Source organism: Coffea arabica, chromosome 8e (genome assembly GCF_036785885.1).
Source record: "Coffea arabica cultivar ET-39 chromosome 8e, Coffea Arabica ET-39 HiFi, whole genome shotgun sequence".
Classification (NCBI taxonomy): Eukaryota; Viridiplantae; Streptophyta; class Magnoliopsida; order Gentianales; family Rubiaceae; genus Coffea; species Coffea arabica.
In genome coordinates this window covers 49,869,433-49,884,691 of record NC_092324.1, presented here as the reverse complement: position 1 = coordinate 49,884,691, position 15,259 = coordinate 49,869,433, and the positions used below count along the sequence as shown (strand labels likewise).

General features: G+C 35.1%; 2 protein-coding genes across 2 annotated transcripts; one reads left to right on the top strand and one right to left on the bottom strand.

Annotated features, from left to right (window-relative positions):
• The first annotated feature begins 8,171 nt into the window (after nt 1-8,171).
• LOC113704063 (protein DETOXIFICATION 56-like) lies at nt 8,172-10,194 on the top strand. The gene has a single exon (XM_027225700.2). It carries the CDS (start codon nt 8,318-8,320, stop codon nt 9,830-9,832), a length of 1,515 nt encoding a protein of 504 aa, XP_027081501.1. The 5' UTR covers nt 8,172-8,317; the 3' UTR covers nt 9,833-10,194.
• On the bottom strand, nt 9,949-14,944 carry LOC113704064 (ATP-dependent Clp protease ATP-binding subunit CLPT2, chloroplastic). Its single transcript, XM_027225701.2, has 6 exons — nt 14,605-14,944; nt 14,471-14,509; nt 14,270-14,379; nt 12,236-12,414; nt 10,432-10,611; nt 9,949-10,229 (listed from the first exon to the last, which is right to left on the bottom strand). Exons 1-6 carry the CDS (start codon nt 14,847-14,849, stop codon nt 10,107-10,109), a joined length of 876 nt encoding a protein of 291 aa, XP_027081502.2. The 5' UTR covers nt 14,850-14,944; the 3' UTR covers nt 9,949-10,106.
• Nucleotides 14,945-15,259: the final 315 nt, after the last annotated feature.

The window sequence follows — 15,259 nt, the reverse complement described above, 5'->3', positions numbered from 1 at the left end:
AACCAAACATGTTTATCCTGATATATAGTGATACACTAGGTATACATGCATTAAGCTCATTTGAGTTGTATAAAATGAGATTAACGTGGTTGTATAATCCGAGCATTATTTTCTCACTTGGGAGGATACCGGATTTTGGGACGTCAGTGTTCTAGGACGATAGAATTAGTTGATAATAGCATCGACAGAATTAAGTTACTTTAGGGTTAAGCAAGCGACAAAAATGAGGAATGCATGTGATTGTTGATATATGCCATTGGGGGCGCATAATCAAGAAATAATTTAACTAATCCCCTAATCAATTATCAGTAGAGTCAGATGCCAAAATTCAACCATATTCTGCCTTGTTTTCTAGCAGCCAGAGGGGACCAAACCCTCCGCATTTGAGAGGACTAATTGTTTGAATGGCGATTCGGGTCAGCGGTGTCCTGGCAATTTAATTGGCAGCTAGCTTCTTCAAGTCCGTGGCCTTTCTGTTGTTCTCTTGTTGTTTTGTTTGAAGAGTAAGTACTTGACACTTCCCACAATGGGGTAGGATTTTAAATGTCTCATGCGATTTAAGTAATCATATGTTAACGAGTTTGTACCACAAGATTAAGAGGGCCATTAGGAGTTGATCATGATCCTTAACCCATTTTGTTTTCGTTTCTGTGTTCAATATACATCTCGCACCCTTCACTTTTTCTTGTAGGTTTAAATGATTATTTTCTTTCGATTTAATTGTATAAATTTGAAGATTATGATTAGGATTTTCTTTTTCTTTTTTTTTTTTAAAAAAAAAAAACCTTTCCCTTCTTCTCACACCCTTCCTAATCCCAACTGTCAGTTTTAGGTTTGAACCCTGAACCTGAACACAGCAAAATAAATGAGATAAATTAGTACATCCTTTTAGTGATTTCTTTCAGACCAATAGTAAAGGCTAGCTAGTGGGCAGCTGAGCTCTTCTCTTGAAATTTATATGGTATTCAACTTCCATGAACAATTTCTCTAATTCCCCCATGGTATTCAAGAAATGACCTCACAATGAACATCCCTCTGTGGTACTCTTTATCTATATGAATAGTACATGTTGGGGGAGAGAGAGAGAGAGAGAGAGAGAAACCTTTGTGAGTCGAAAGAAATCCGTTGAACAATTGTGTTTTGAAGGATAAATCCGTCGAACAATTAAGTCTAGTTACATAATTAAAAGCTCAATAGAGTGTTGTTTTGTGATAGAATAGTTTGACTTTTTAACTCTTCTAGTGGCACATATGTTGGGAGCATCTTCATCTTTCATAGTAATTAAGAAATTGCATCCCAAGTCTGTGGGGATGGGGAATCACACAAGACAGCATAGCAGCAAAATTTTATTATCCATTGCAGATCACATCTCTGTAATCAACCTTTTAGTTTAATAAATCCACTTCCATTCACTACGACTACCAAAAAAAAAATTCTCCTCTTTTTTTTTTTTTTTTTACTTTTTGGGTTTCATCGTTCCCTTTGCTTCTCGTGGCTTTGTCAATTCTACTCTGCCTATGTGAGGAAGCTTCAACTTAATTTGGGCCAATTGCGCTGATTGCTGAGAAATGCAAAGCCCTGTAAGTAAGGTTTCAATTTTTAGCAGTTATCCGTGTAAGACTGTCACTGGCCCAAACAACTTTACAATGATAGTCCACTATATACATGATACATCCCCATACAAGAACAACAAATTAGTCCCAAGACTCAGCTTTGATTAGCAGTGATATTACTTAAATGACCATGACATCTTTAGTTTATATTTCTAATGTAGTTCTCAAATTCTCCCTTACATGGGGTTTAGAGTTTCCTTGAATTTGAATATACAGCGTATTTACCATATATTAATGCATTAAGCACGAACTCGATACAGATTTTTTCTTATATATATAATAAGCAAATTTCACTAACGGATTGTTAAAAATCGTCCAACACGATTTAATTTACATCATAGTCTTAAAAACAGATTAAACATGCGCTAGAAATTATAAATCTGCAGGTTAAACCCAGTACAGACTTATCACTGTTGAATTTATCGGCATAGCTCTTTCCTTGGCTTCATACCAATCAAACGTCAAACAAAAATTTTAATTTCATCGTCTGCAAAAAATGAGTTCGTTTCATTTGGGACTACAAAGCTAATGGTCGCTGGTCTATTCAAAATTTTAATGGGAGGAATTAGATCCGTGGAAGAAAACGGAGATGGTAGGATAAGCAATTTTAGATGTTATAGATGCGAAAGATACTACTAATTCTTATCAACTTTTCTGAATGCTGTCAATCATATTTTGCTTGATTGATCTCAGGGCCCAGCTTTCACAAATATTTAGCTGCCTAAAATTACGACAGGACAAAGTACAGAGGTCCAACTCTGATTCCACTAAAAGAGGAAGAATCTGAGATGATGATTACCAAAAGCACTTGCTATCTTGGTTTTTAGATCTCTCAGTCAGTGCACCTAGAGATGTTCCATTGCAATCATGTAAATCTGATAAGCCAATTGTAGCAAGCAAAAAAAAAGTTACTTGTGTTGATCGGGGAACTTCCTTAATTTTAGGGGACAAAAGGTTTAGCCTTGCAAATCACGGTAACTTTAATTAAGGTAATGTAATTGATAAAATTGTTAATTGTTAGTGGGAAGGAGTAGGCATAGACTCAGTTTTCGCGAAATTTTACACATCTTATAGATATTTCCCTGCAAACTGGAATTCTAGTGAAAAAGATGAATGAAAATCAGGAATTAAATTGAATCTCATAAAATAAAATGCTGAGAGTTAACGTACACAAAACTGAGTACAGAACTTTTATCTCCAGCCTATCCCTCTTCCTGTCTTTAACCAAGATCGCAGAATTTGAATCCTCAAATCAGTATTGATCCATCCGAGTTCTTTCACATCTCATTGCATCTGCCATCCATGTCAAAACCTCTGAATCTTTACTGCTTGATTCAATCACAGTCGAGTCAAGAAGTCAAGATATAAAGCACCCAATATTAAATGATTTGCATGCATATCTTTATTTATTGAAATGGCTGCCATTTTCTTGTTGCTTATTGATTCATGGTCCCCTTTTGCTCCATTTAGGTAGCCAACTCATGCAAAGGTGAAACAGTCCTTTGGCAATGCTTGATTGCAGCAACTGCCACTACCTTTTCATTTTAAAGTTTTGATCTCCCTATCGGCGCATTGCAAAGTTCATCTCGCACTTAGAAGCACCTTCTTTCGCTTTTCACTGAACAATTGCTTCATACTGTAACCATAAAACTTTGGTTCCTAGTACTCAATACGAGCATTTTATATATATATATATATATATATATATATATATATATATATATATATAGAGAGAGAAAGAGAGAGACTCATGCACACGCACGCACACATCAGTAATTGTACATTTTTTTAGTGTAAATAGAAGGTTTCGAATTCGAGAACTTTCCCTTATACTCCCTCCTCTAACCTAAATAATTGAACTATATCTTAGTTTGTATTTACATATTGACTATCATGTGAGAAGCAAAAAGGGCCAATTATGGTTATCCAATTAAAAGATAATCTTTATGGATTAATCCTTCTACATATCCTTGATGTCGATTGAGATTACAAGGATTGCATAATCCTTGCTTTTCTCTAAATTCCACGAGTGTTAGGAGAATAAGGAATCCACCTGGGTATTTCTGGTATCTGTCACTGTATATCATAGTACTTCAACCTTAATTATTCTCTTCCTCATCTAATCATCTTCCATATATTCTTTAGCTTGGTATGGATCTAATTTTGGTTTCACCTTCTAGATGATGTTTGTACTCGTCTTGACCTCATATATTTGCATGGTCTAGAACGAAACCTAGGCAGCTTCGATGAATCCTCTTTCAATCAAATCAAAGCCAATCACTTACGTTTAGAGTTCCATTTAGTTAGTGAAGTGCCATTTATTAAATTCTTAATACACTTTTTTCAATACTTGTACTTGTTATATATCCTTTTTCTTTTTTTTGGGGTGGATTCGTGAGTGTCTTCACAGTCTTTTCTTTTTCATTTCCCCCTTTGAATTCTACCTTTTTGGATGTGGGAATTGTGCATCAAAAACAAAAAAGAATCCACACAAAAGCTGAGATAACACCAGTACACCTTCTTCGTAGGGGTGAGCAAATTCGGTTCTTACCGAATTCATAACCGATTTCAAATTCAATTCGGTAATTTGAAATCGGGTATTTGGTAATTTGGTACAAATTCGGTACGTACCAAATTCACCGAATTCTAATATGGTATGAAATAGGTAATGAGATTATGAATTAGGTAATAACCGATTTCGCATTCAAATTCGGTAATTGAAATCGGGTACCGCATTACCGCATTCGAATTACCAAATTGGTATATAAAATTATATAATAGATAGATAAATGCTATTTAGTATTAGTATATACTACTAATAATTTATTATATTATATAGGTAAATGCTATTAATAATAATTAGTATATGGTATTATCAATTTATCATCATATCATGTACTTATAATAATAATAATATATAATAATGTACAATATATTATTTTAGTATTTGTTAATTGTTATATGACTATAATAATACCAATATATAGTAATACATAACAATATAAGATAACTATAATACTTATTATTTTATACATGAGTAACATGACTAGAATTAGATAATAATTAACACATATATGTATAATACTAAATATTAAACAATAAACATAATTAGTAATTAAATTTAGATATTGGTAATTTGATACATCATTCATGTTTGAATTATTGAATATTTGAATGCGTAATCTCTAACTTGCAAGTATTAGTGTACTCTACATATTTAACATAAAAATTCATATTATCTATTCACTAATCTTAATTCTTAAGACTTTAAGTATAGATAAGACAACTAAGTAGTTAGCAATGTAAGTGAATGCATATGAATTGCAAATCAATGTACTAGTGTATTGACTTTCACAATAATATATGTAAGTAAATAAGTTTTATTTTGATTTGAAATAAATTATAAGTTTGTAAGTAATATAACTTATCACTACTCATTGTAATTTGTAAGTTTGTAACTAATATTACTTATTATTAATCATTGTAAATTATAAATTCATAAATTATCACTAATCATTGTACAGTCTAAGGTTTATTCTAGTTTAAATTAATCACTTTTTATGTGTTCCTTAAATCATAGACTAATGATTTTACGCATAAGTTATCAAATAAGTTAAAATTCATATTATCTATTTACTAATCTTAAGGCTTTAAGTATAGACAAGACAACTAAGTAGTGTAAAACTGTAAGTGAATGTATGTGAATTGCAAATCAATGTATTAGTGTATTGACTTTCACAATAACATGTGTAAGTAATAAGTTTTTATTTTGATTTGAAATAAATTATAAGTTTGTAACTAATACAACTTATCACTAATCATTGTAATTTGTAAGTTTGTAACTAATATTACTTATTATTAATCAGTGTAAATTATAAATTCATTGTAACTACTAACTAATATTGCTTATAATTAATCATTGTAAATTATAAATTCATAAATTATCACCAATCATTGTATAGTCTAAGGTTTATTCTAGTTTAAATTAATCACTTTTTATGTGTTTCTTAAATCATAGACTAAGGATTCTAGGTATAAGTGATCAAATAAATGCCAATTAAACCACAAAATGATTAGAACATAAGTAATGTGTTCAATTATGAATAAATTTAGGGATCAAATCAGTAATAATTTATAAATCATAGATGAATTCGGTTAAACCGAATTCATTACCGTTTTCGAATTTGAAATCGGTTGCGGAATGAATTCGGTTATGCCCAATTCGAAATTGAAAACGGTTTAAATTTTTACAGGTAGAATAACGGAATTCACCGAATTCAGTGCACCGAATTACCGAATTTGCACCGAATGCACACCCCTACTTCTTCGTACAACAAATATAGCACCAATATACAAAGCTAAGACCATATATGATTTTAGACTTACAAATCACTTCTTCTGTAGTTGGCGCATATATCACCAACCTTTGGATTTGATACGTTGATTCTTAACTGAACATCAGCAGCAATTGATTTGATTTGTACCTGTGAACACGAAGATCATGCTATAGGCAGTGGTTGCCATACGTGGCTTTGCTAACCGCTTTAACGTTTACTTACAGCCGTACAGGGCATGCCCATCTGTAGACTCCGTGTGAACGATCTCAAGCATCAGTTTTTTATTTATATTTTGCAGAAAAGATTTATTGATCAATGATGACTCTGGGTTGTGGTTTTGTAGAAAATTTTTTATATTTTTTATAAATATATTTTTTAATTACTTTTTTATTTCATATATATCAAATCGTTACACTATATTTTTTTATAAAATCTTCTTAAAATAGCAATCCAGACGAGCCCCATTCAAGATCATGCCACTGCCCGTTCTCATCAGATTGTCAAACCATAGTGCGAAATTTGCCAAAATCGGAAATTGTGTGACAGACTGACAGTCCCATTTTTTCGAAAAAAAGAAAAACTTTTTTCTGACTAGGGAAGGATGGGATTTGATAAATTGGGAGGAGGATTTGAACTCGAAAGATCTCTGAATCTTGGAGTTTCAACCTTAGTGATGGGTGCAATTGAAAGTATGGAAAAAGCTAAGGATTGCAAATTGATTTTCCAAGAAGACAAAGTGCTACTTGATGAATAATATTGCCTTCTAGCCATAACATCAGTCTATAGTTTTCAAAATTAATAATGGGGGTCCAAAATTAATAATGTAGAATTTTCAGGAAAGATTTTAATCATCCAGATGAGAGAATTCCTAGCCCCTTGGCAATGCGGAACGAATTATTTGCTTGCTTCTTTCGAGAACAGACAGCAATCTTTTGGTTGATCTGGTATCGTAATCTGGAACTTTTATGCACGGCCCACCAAATGCTTCATGACCTGAAATTCAAAAGTGAAGGGATAAGGAGAATTTAAAAAAAGAAATCAATCGACTGTAGCCCATTTTTTTCTTTTTTTTTTGAACAAAATTATTTTTACTCTCATTTTTGTTAATTACGCTCCTATTATAAAAAAAAATAGAGTGCAAATAATATTTCCTTTTTTTTTAACAAAATGATTGGTGTTGTCCGAACTGTACGTAATACGCATGCAGTGCAGAGCGGAAGGCCTGTGATACAAGAAAATGTAGGAAATCATGAGACAAATGATTATGGTACAATGATCAAAATTTCCATCAACAAAAAAAATGATTTTAATCATCCAAATGAGAGAATTCCTAGCCCCTTGGGCGATGCAAGCAAGGGGCAGTGCAGGACGAATTATTTCCTTGCTTCTTTTGAGAACAGACAGCAATGGTGTCATATTCTGGATCTTTTCCGCACGGTCCACCAATTGTTTTTTTTTTTTTTCTCGAAACGGAATGAAACACACACAAATAATGAGAGACAAGCAGAAAGTATCAGTAAACCGGTCTGAAAGCAATCTAAGGAGAACCCACAAGAAACACTCATCCAACCAATTGGTAACAGGAATTGCTACAGGTCCACCAATTGCTATGTGACCTGAAATTTCAAAAGTAGAAAGTGTAGGGATAAAGAGAATTAAAGAAAGAAATCAATCGACTAGCCCTTTTTCTTCTTGTTTTAACTTCCTCTTTATATATATATATATATATATATATATATATATATATAAAGAAAATGATTGGTGTTCTGCGAACCGTACATAGTAAAATAGAGCAAAGGCCTTGTCATTTATCCTTAGCATTAATTGATTATAGTACAATGATCAAAATTTTCCAGCTAAGGTATTATTAGGTTCATGCGGGGCCTTGGGAGGGATTACCTTTTCTGCATGGAACTGAATTCTATAAATGTCTGGGACACTGGATTTGCGTTTAAGATTTAAAAAAAAAAAGTAGATGAACCTGTGAAGTTGGGCAAGTGGTAGATGTTATTCCTATGCAAAGGTAGCAGCAAACATAAATCCGGTAATTATTCATGAGGCAGTTAGTTTACCAATAAGACATTTCTGAACCAAGCATTGCGATTCCCATCAGCATCTCTAACCAATTAAAGCTTTAGCTTGCAGAATCATCACGCACTATAAATCTACCAACAAATTCTCTTCGTTTTGGTCATCATAAAGCCAAGTTTTTGGGGTCATCTTTCTTCAGTATACAACTCCTTCACGAAATGCATGCACTCCCATATGATATCATTCGCTTCTTTTATTGACTTGCTTCTCATTTTTTCAAGTTAGAGATCCCGGTCACCAAAATCCCACTAGTGTCTTGCAATCACCATTCTTTCCATGGCATCGAAACTAGAAGAAAACACAGCAGACAAACTTCATCTTGAGCCTTGTTCACCTTCAAGTCCCAAAGAAAGATGGTCTGGGAACATGGTATCTTTGATCCTTTCGGAGTTAAAAGTGCAACGAGGTATAACAGTTCCAATGTTGGCAATGAATTTTACATGGTTTGCAAGGATTGCCGTCACAACTGCATTTCTTGGACGGCTTGGTGAGCTTTCCTTGGCTGGTGGTACACTTGGTGCCACCTTTTCTAATGTGACCGGTTTCGCAGTCTTAAACGGGCTCTGTTGTGCCATGGAACCCATATGTGGTCAGGCCTTTGGAGCTAAGAACTTTAAGCTTCTTCACAAGACCCTTGTCATGGCAATCATTGTACTGTTGGTGGCAAGCGTACCCATTTCTATCTTGTGGCTTTACGTTGACAAGATCCTCATTCAGTTTGGCCAGCAAGAAGAAATTTCGGTTGCCGTGAGGAAATACCTACTGTATCTCCTTCCTGATTTAGTTGTCTATTCATTCTTGAGCCCTTTGAAATCCTACCTAAGCACACAAAGTCTAGCTGTTCCTATAATGTTGAGCTCAGCTTTTGGATTAGGCTTTCATGTGCCCATCACCATGTTACTCTCAAGAGCAAGGGGCTTCGAAGGAGTGTCCATGGCAGTTTGGATGAGTGATCTTGTAGTAGTCGTTCTACTCGCCTTCTATGTTTTGATAGCAGAACATGGAAAGCGAGGGAACTGGAATGGAGGAGGCTGGTGGGAGCAAGGAATTCATGACTGGAAGAGGTTGCTAAAACTTTGTGGTCCTTGTTGCATCACCACTTGCCTTGAATGGTGGTGCTACGAGATCTTAATGCTGCTAACCGGAAGGCTTCCAAATGCCAAACAAGCAATTGGAATCCTAGCAATTGTAATGAATTTTGACTACTTACTTTATTCAGTGATGATTTCACTATCGACCTCTGCATCTGTTCGCATCTCAAATGAGCTTGGAGCAAACCAGGTTGGCCCTGCTTATCGATCAGCATACATATCTGTAGGCATTAGTGTAATCTCAGGCATTATTGGAGCGTCTGTAATGGTATCAGCAAGAGACAGCTGGGGCGGTTTATTTAGCCACGAAAAAGGAATCACGAGCAATGTGAAAAAGATGCTGTTGATAATGGCTGTAACAGAAGTTTTTAACTTTCCATTGGTAGTTTGTGGAGGAATAGTACGAGGAACGGCTAGACCAAAATTGGCCATGTATGCCAATATCACGGGTTTCTATTTGTTTGCCTTACCCGTTGGAGCTGTTTTGGCTTTCAAGATCCATCTTGGCCTTCCTGGGATATTGATAGGCTTCTTAAGTGGATGCATTGTTTGCTTGGTTCTGTTGGTGGTTTTTATAGCACGGATCGACTGGAAGGATGAAGCAAGGAAGGCAAGATCGCTGACTTCATCCCCTGTGGAGGAGGAGATCAAGGATCACGAAGACCACAAGAATTCTGGAGTAAATAATGTTGCATTATGAGAAAGCACAAACAGGATTCCAGGAACAATTTCTCTTAATGCCTAACCATTCTGCTGCACAAAGCTTGCCCAAAGAAAATGGTTACTCTGATCACTCTATCGATTTACTCTCCGGGATAGCTAATCTCTATTTATTACAGTGCTTGCACAACAAGAGAAGCCAGCAAAACAGACGATCAGATCAAACTCCGCCGAATCAAATCAAAGTTGAGTTAGTCTCACAAGTAAAAGCATGCATCCAAAGGCCAAAAGCTTTGGAGGCTAAAGCATTAGATTCAGTTGCTCAACCTTGCAAATACATGCTCCACCTGTCCATCAGCACGTAGATATTGTGGAATCAGTATTATTCTTCTCTTCCCAAAACCCAAGCCCCTCATATCCACCTTCTGTTTCTCCCTCTTACAAAAATAAAAAGGCAAAACACGGGAATATTGTCATCAAGTACTGGAATCAACTTGTCCTCTAAAAATGTGTAACCATTTCTTTGATAATCGCATGAAATAATTCATTCATGTAGTTTTCAGGCCTAAAAATGATATCAATTGCAACAATTAAATCCAAAAGCTATTAATCGTCTATAAATCCAGGTTCAGAAATTACAGATTTCAGCTCTTGAGCTTTCTCATCATTAAAGCCAAAAGCAGCCAATATCTTGTGCCCTGGTGATTCGTCTTGTGACCACACTCCAAGTAGCAAGTGAGCAGTTGTAACTTCCCGATCGTCACCTGCATTCACATGCATGTTCCCTGAGAGTATAGAAAAGCATAGACATTCCATTTTCTGCAGGCAATAAAGGCAACTTTAGAAACACAAAAAAGGCATCTCACATCATGTACTTCTTTCCAGTACACAAAAACAAACCTACACCATCCATTGTTTAATTCTTTTGCTGATAAAAAACGCATGTCATGGAAAACTAGGGCCGACGAGCCATGACATCTAGGAGTACAAAAAAATAAAAGAGCTTTTACTGGCTCTAGGACAACCACCTCAAGCTTCCAATGCCCATTATAATCTTGATCTAGTGCATTCCTACTGACTGTTGTTGCCCTTCCAATCAATATTCCAAGTGTTCATGTTATACAAGTGTCTCGCTTGAATTGTAGCAGGAAGATTCAAGCTAACAGCCAAAACTTGCCAGCATGAAAACAAATTACGAGCCAACAAGACAAGATAAAAATGATCAGCAAATTGCTTCACACATATCCACAGGATAAGGTCTAGCAGAAGTTTCAGTTTCAAGGTAAAATCTGAGTATTCGACTCAAAGAATGTTGGAGCACCAAGTTTCTTTAGTTGGTTAGCTTCAAGATCTATACAGATATTGAATTTCTAATAAGGTGAAAAAATAACTTGAAGGGACAGTAATCAGTGAGCAGAGATTCACTCATTTATTGGGGAATCATTTCTTTATCAACAAAACTAGAATCGAAAATCTTTTCTAGGCAGCAGAAGATACAAATAAAAGTGATTCTTCTCCTTCTACTTTCGTCTATATTAAGGCCTTAAAGCTAAGAGCTTTACGTTCATACATTTGTTAATATAATATTTCCCCAGTTCCACATCTTCTAACACCTTTTGATATTAAAGATAGCTATCCTCCCTTTGCTTCCTGAGTTTCTTTGTTCGTTAATACTAAGTTTTGATGTGCAATTAAAGAACTCAACCTATTTCTATCTGGAAAAATTTGTTAACCATTTATTTGTTATAACCATGTTCTCTAAATTTGTCCAATAATTAACCGTTTGAGTGTTGAGGTGTCCTTTTCTTTGGCCGCCAGGCATCTGAATATTCCCCAGGTCATGCTGTACACATTATTCAGCTGATAATTTACCCCATTTTAGTTGCCCACGATTCTTTCATTTGCTATTGATTCAGCTCTCAGATAGATCCACGACTAAAAAGCAGTCACCAAAAAGTTCCGTCCTTTCAGCTTATGTTTCAAAAACTGTTTTCCTATTCTATCTTTTCCAGTTCTGCCACGATCACCAGTTTGCTGCACTTGTTGATATTTAGCAACACTACCATGCAATATAGCTGATGCATGAATTAGAACTTCCAATCAATTTTTTGAACAAACTAGTCTGCAACCATGATAAAGCACCTCTTTCTTGATCCATATGAAATACCTGATCCTCGATCTTCCCTTTAATTTTAATTTCATAATTCCATATAACTAACGCCTTGTAGCTTTCTGAGCTTCATGAACAGACTATAAAAAAGAGTAAGATTGCTCAACCCCAATCTAATGTGCGAGCTCTTTTGAAAAAGACAAGCTGACTATAATTGATTCCAGCAAAGTAATGAGTTAAAATCAGATCATAGATCATACTGATCAAAAGAAGGAGGTATCTCAAATTTGAATTGACAGATAAACCACCTCGGTAGATGTAGTAGAAGCATACCAGATTTGAGCTTTCATCGACAGCCCAATCAAGGGCTCTTTGAGCATCTTCAGTCAAAGGAGGATGCTCAGGACTGAAAAAATACATATCTGCCTTTCCAAGTAGCTTTACAGTTTCTTCACGAACTTTCGAAAGTGTAATTCCATTTGCCCGCAAAAATTTTGAAGCAAAATTTGTTCCTAAAAAACAAAAGATTTTGAAACATGGGTGAAATTTTGTGAAATAAATCACATTCATCTGCAGAAATAAAACAAGAATCAAAGATGGCCATGCATATTATTTATAATCATGGGTAGTTCCATTGATGAAAGAACTGTAATTTTATCATGCATCACAGGAAAGAGTTCTGGATTAGTGATTTAGAAAAGTTTTAGAAGCTCTATTGAACGCATTTTTCTCTCAACTGATTCTTTGTACAGAAGACATATTGGAATGGAGGATGATTAGCTCCCTCTAACTCGACCATTTACACGATTCTATCTCAATTAGCTGAAGACAAAGTGTAGGCAAGTGATATGATGAGTTACATATGAGACATCAAAAAGGTTCAAGCCCAACTAGAAGTTACACATGTCATCAAATAATACAGATACACAGAGGCTCCTAAAATGCTAAACCAAAAAAGAGTACTAATATAGTCATACCTTGGCTGCTGTATAGTTCTTTTCTGCCCTTGCCAAGGCCCAGCTGTTTTTTTCAATTTCATGTAGACCAAAACTGGAAATATAAGAGGAGCAGTTCCAAAACTATACTGCTTTTTCTTGACTAAGGAAAACCACCAGCTAAATATATCGATGATCTAGAGGGGAATTGAAAGAACCCAATTTACTTAACATCCTCTTTACTTAGTAAACAAAGAGAATAGTCCTTGTGCATTTATGCTTCCCATTCCCATCCCTTTTAACTTGAATCACTCCAATAATACTACTAATTAACTTCTTTAAGCATGGCAGACAAAACCGAACCATAAATTAATGAAACAGAGAGCCTTAAAGACATGATTTCTTTCAATGCTTAGACATCATTACAAGTGACTAAGTGAGAAAAAGTGGAGATAGAAGCAGGGACTCAACTTTGCAAGAGAACGTAGCATTACTAACTCTGAAGCTAAATTGAGCTAAGAAAATAGGATCAAGTTGATTGAGTTCTGTTTGAAAGATAGTTTGGTCACAACTGCTTATCCATCAGTCTTTGTCGAACATAGCCTGTTCAGTTTCATTTCCTTGGTTCTCCAAATTTATGGCAGTATGCTGAATGGAAATGAAACCAAATAAAGACTTAATGTCAAAGGTTTTGGTTTTACAATTGCATGACAGAATTTGACATCAAGCTGCAAATTTATGTATGAGGGAATACTCAGCTCTAGTTGAGATAAGTGTATAACACTGATAAGAGCCCTGGTTGACAAAAAGCAGCAACATTAAACGGGCAAAACTGTGATTACCATGGCGTATTGGCAACATCAGCCCAGATCTTGAAAATTTTTTCTTTTATTTGTCTACTACTGCCCTTAACTTCTCACTTATTTACATCTGATTTAGCAAAGGTATGCCCTTGGAAGCTATTATGCAGGCACTTACAAACAACTTGGTACTACCAATGTCACAAGGTAGACGGATCATGGCTTCCATATACTGTTCCCCTATGGCTCAGTTCATTTTATATTGAAAAGGTCCCTAATCCTGCAATACGTGAAAGATACCACAAGGGTTCTACCGTTCTACACGTTGTTGATCAGAAATTCGTTATATCTACTACCTCGTAAAAACAAACAGTAACTAGATTATGCGTTCATTGACTCGATTGGATACTTAACTGTATCGTTGTCCAATCGAAAACTACTTTTCTTCTACTGAGGTTTGTTAAACTAACTAATCACTCAAAACATAAGTTCATCCTCAAGCAAACAGACTAATTTGTTGCATAATGGAGTAAGCACATGTTACATGAATATGAAGACGATAAATCAATAACCAAAACCATACCGTCCAGCACTAAACAAATAACATTATTAAGGGAAAAAAATTGACCAACCCTCAATTAAGATTCCCATAAGAAGAGCTGCAGTCCCAGTAGTTGGATACTTGAGCTTCCTAGCTTCCAATTCAGACATTACAAATGACTTTATTGCCTTCGCTGACCATCTACAATTTCAACAAAACCCATAATGCAAAATCCCAATACAGCAATCAAACAATCACAGTTAAGCAACAAACAAGCTCAAAAAATACCCACTTGGGAACTTTCTCAGCTGAAGCAACCCTCTCAGGATTCCTGCGACATCAATAAAAATCCCAACTTTATTCTATTTTCCTGCAAAAATAATATAATCAAACTTAAAAAGAGAACAAGAAAAATTGAAACTTTACGAAGTGGGCAGGCTAAAAATGACAGTGGCTTTAATGGGTCGATGTCTTTGGATAAAGGGTCTGAGATTAGAGGAATGGACCGATATTCTGCTTGTGCAGCCCAGCCATGGACCCTGTAGTGTGTGACTCTGTGATTTTAACATGTTTTGGGCTGTAAAAAAGTGGTTGGTGTGCTTCCAATTCTGTGGGGAAATTCCAGGTGGAGTAGTTGCTGGCGTTGAGAGAGTATGAGCAGCCATTTTCATGCCCAGAAAGTTTGTACTGGGTTAAGGGAAAATGAGTTGAAAATTATTTTCTGGATTGGATAGGAAGACTGAAAGAGGCTGCAGAAATTGTTCTTAACCTTTCTCTTTATTTTTTTTATTAATTAATATACTTGCAATTTTTGACAAATGGCTACGACAGCGTTTAAGATAAGTGACATTGAAAAGTTTGAGACTCGTGCGTTGCCCACAATGTGCTCGATTTCTCTTGTTTATTTCTTACAATGATAAAAATAGCTTAGGTATCTAGTTGCTTAATTCAACATATAGTAACATATCTATATTTTTTTATACATAAATAAGCAGAAATACAGAAGAAAAATTAAACATTGAATAATTAAAATTTGTTATGAAAAGAAATTTTCATGTATCAAATTAGTCAACCCATTCAT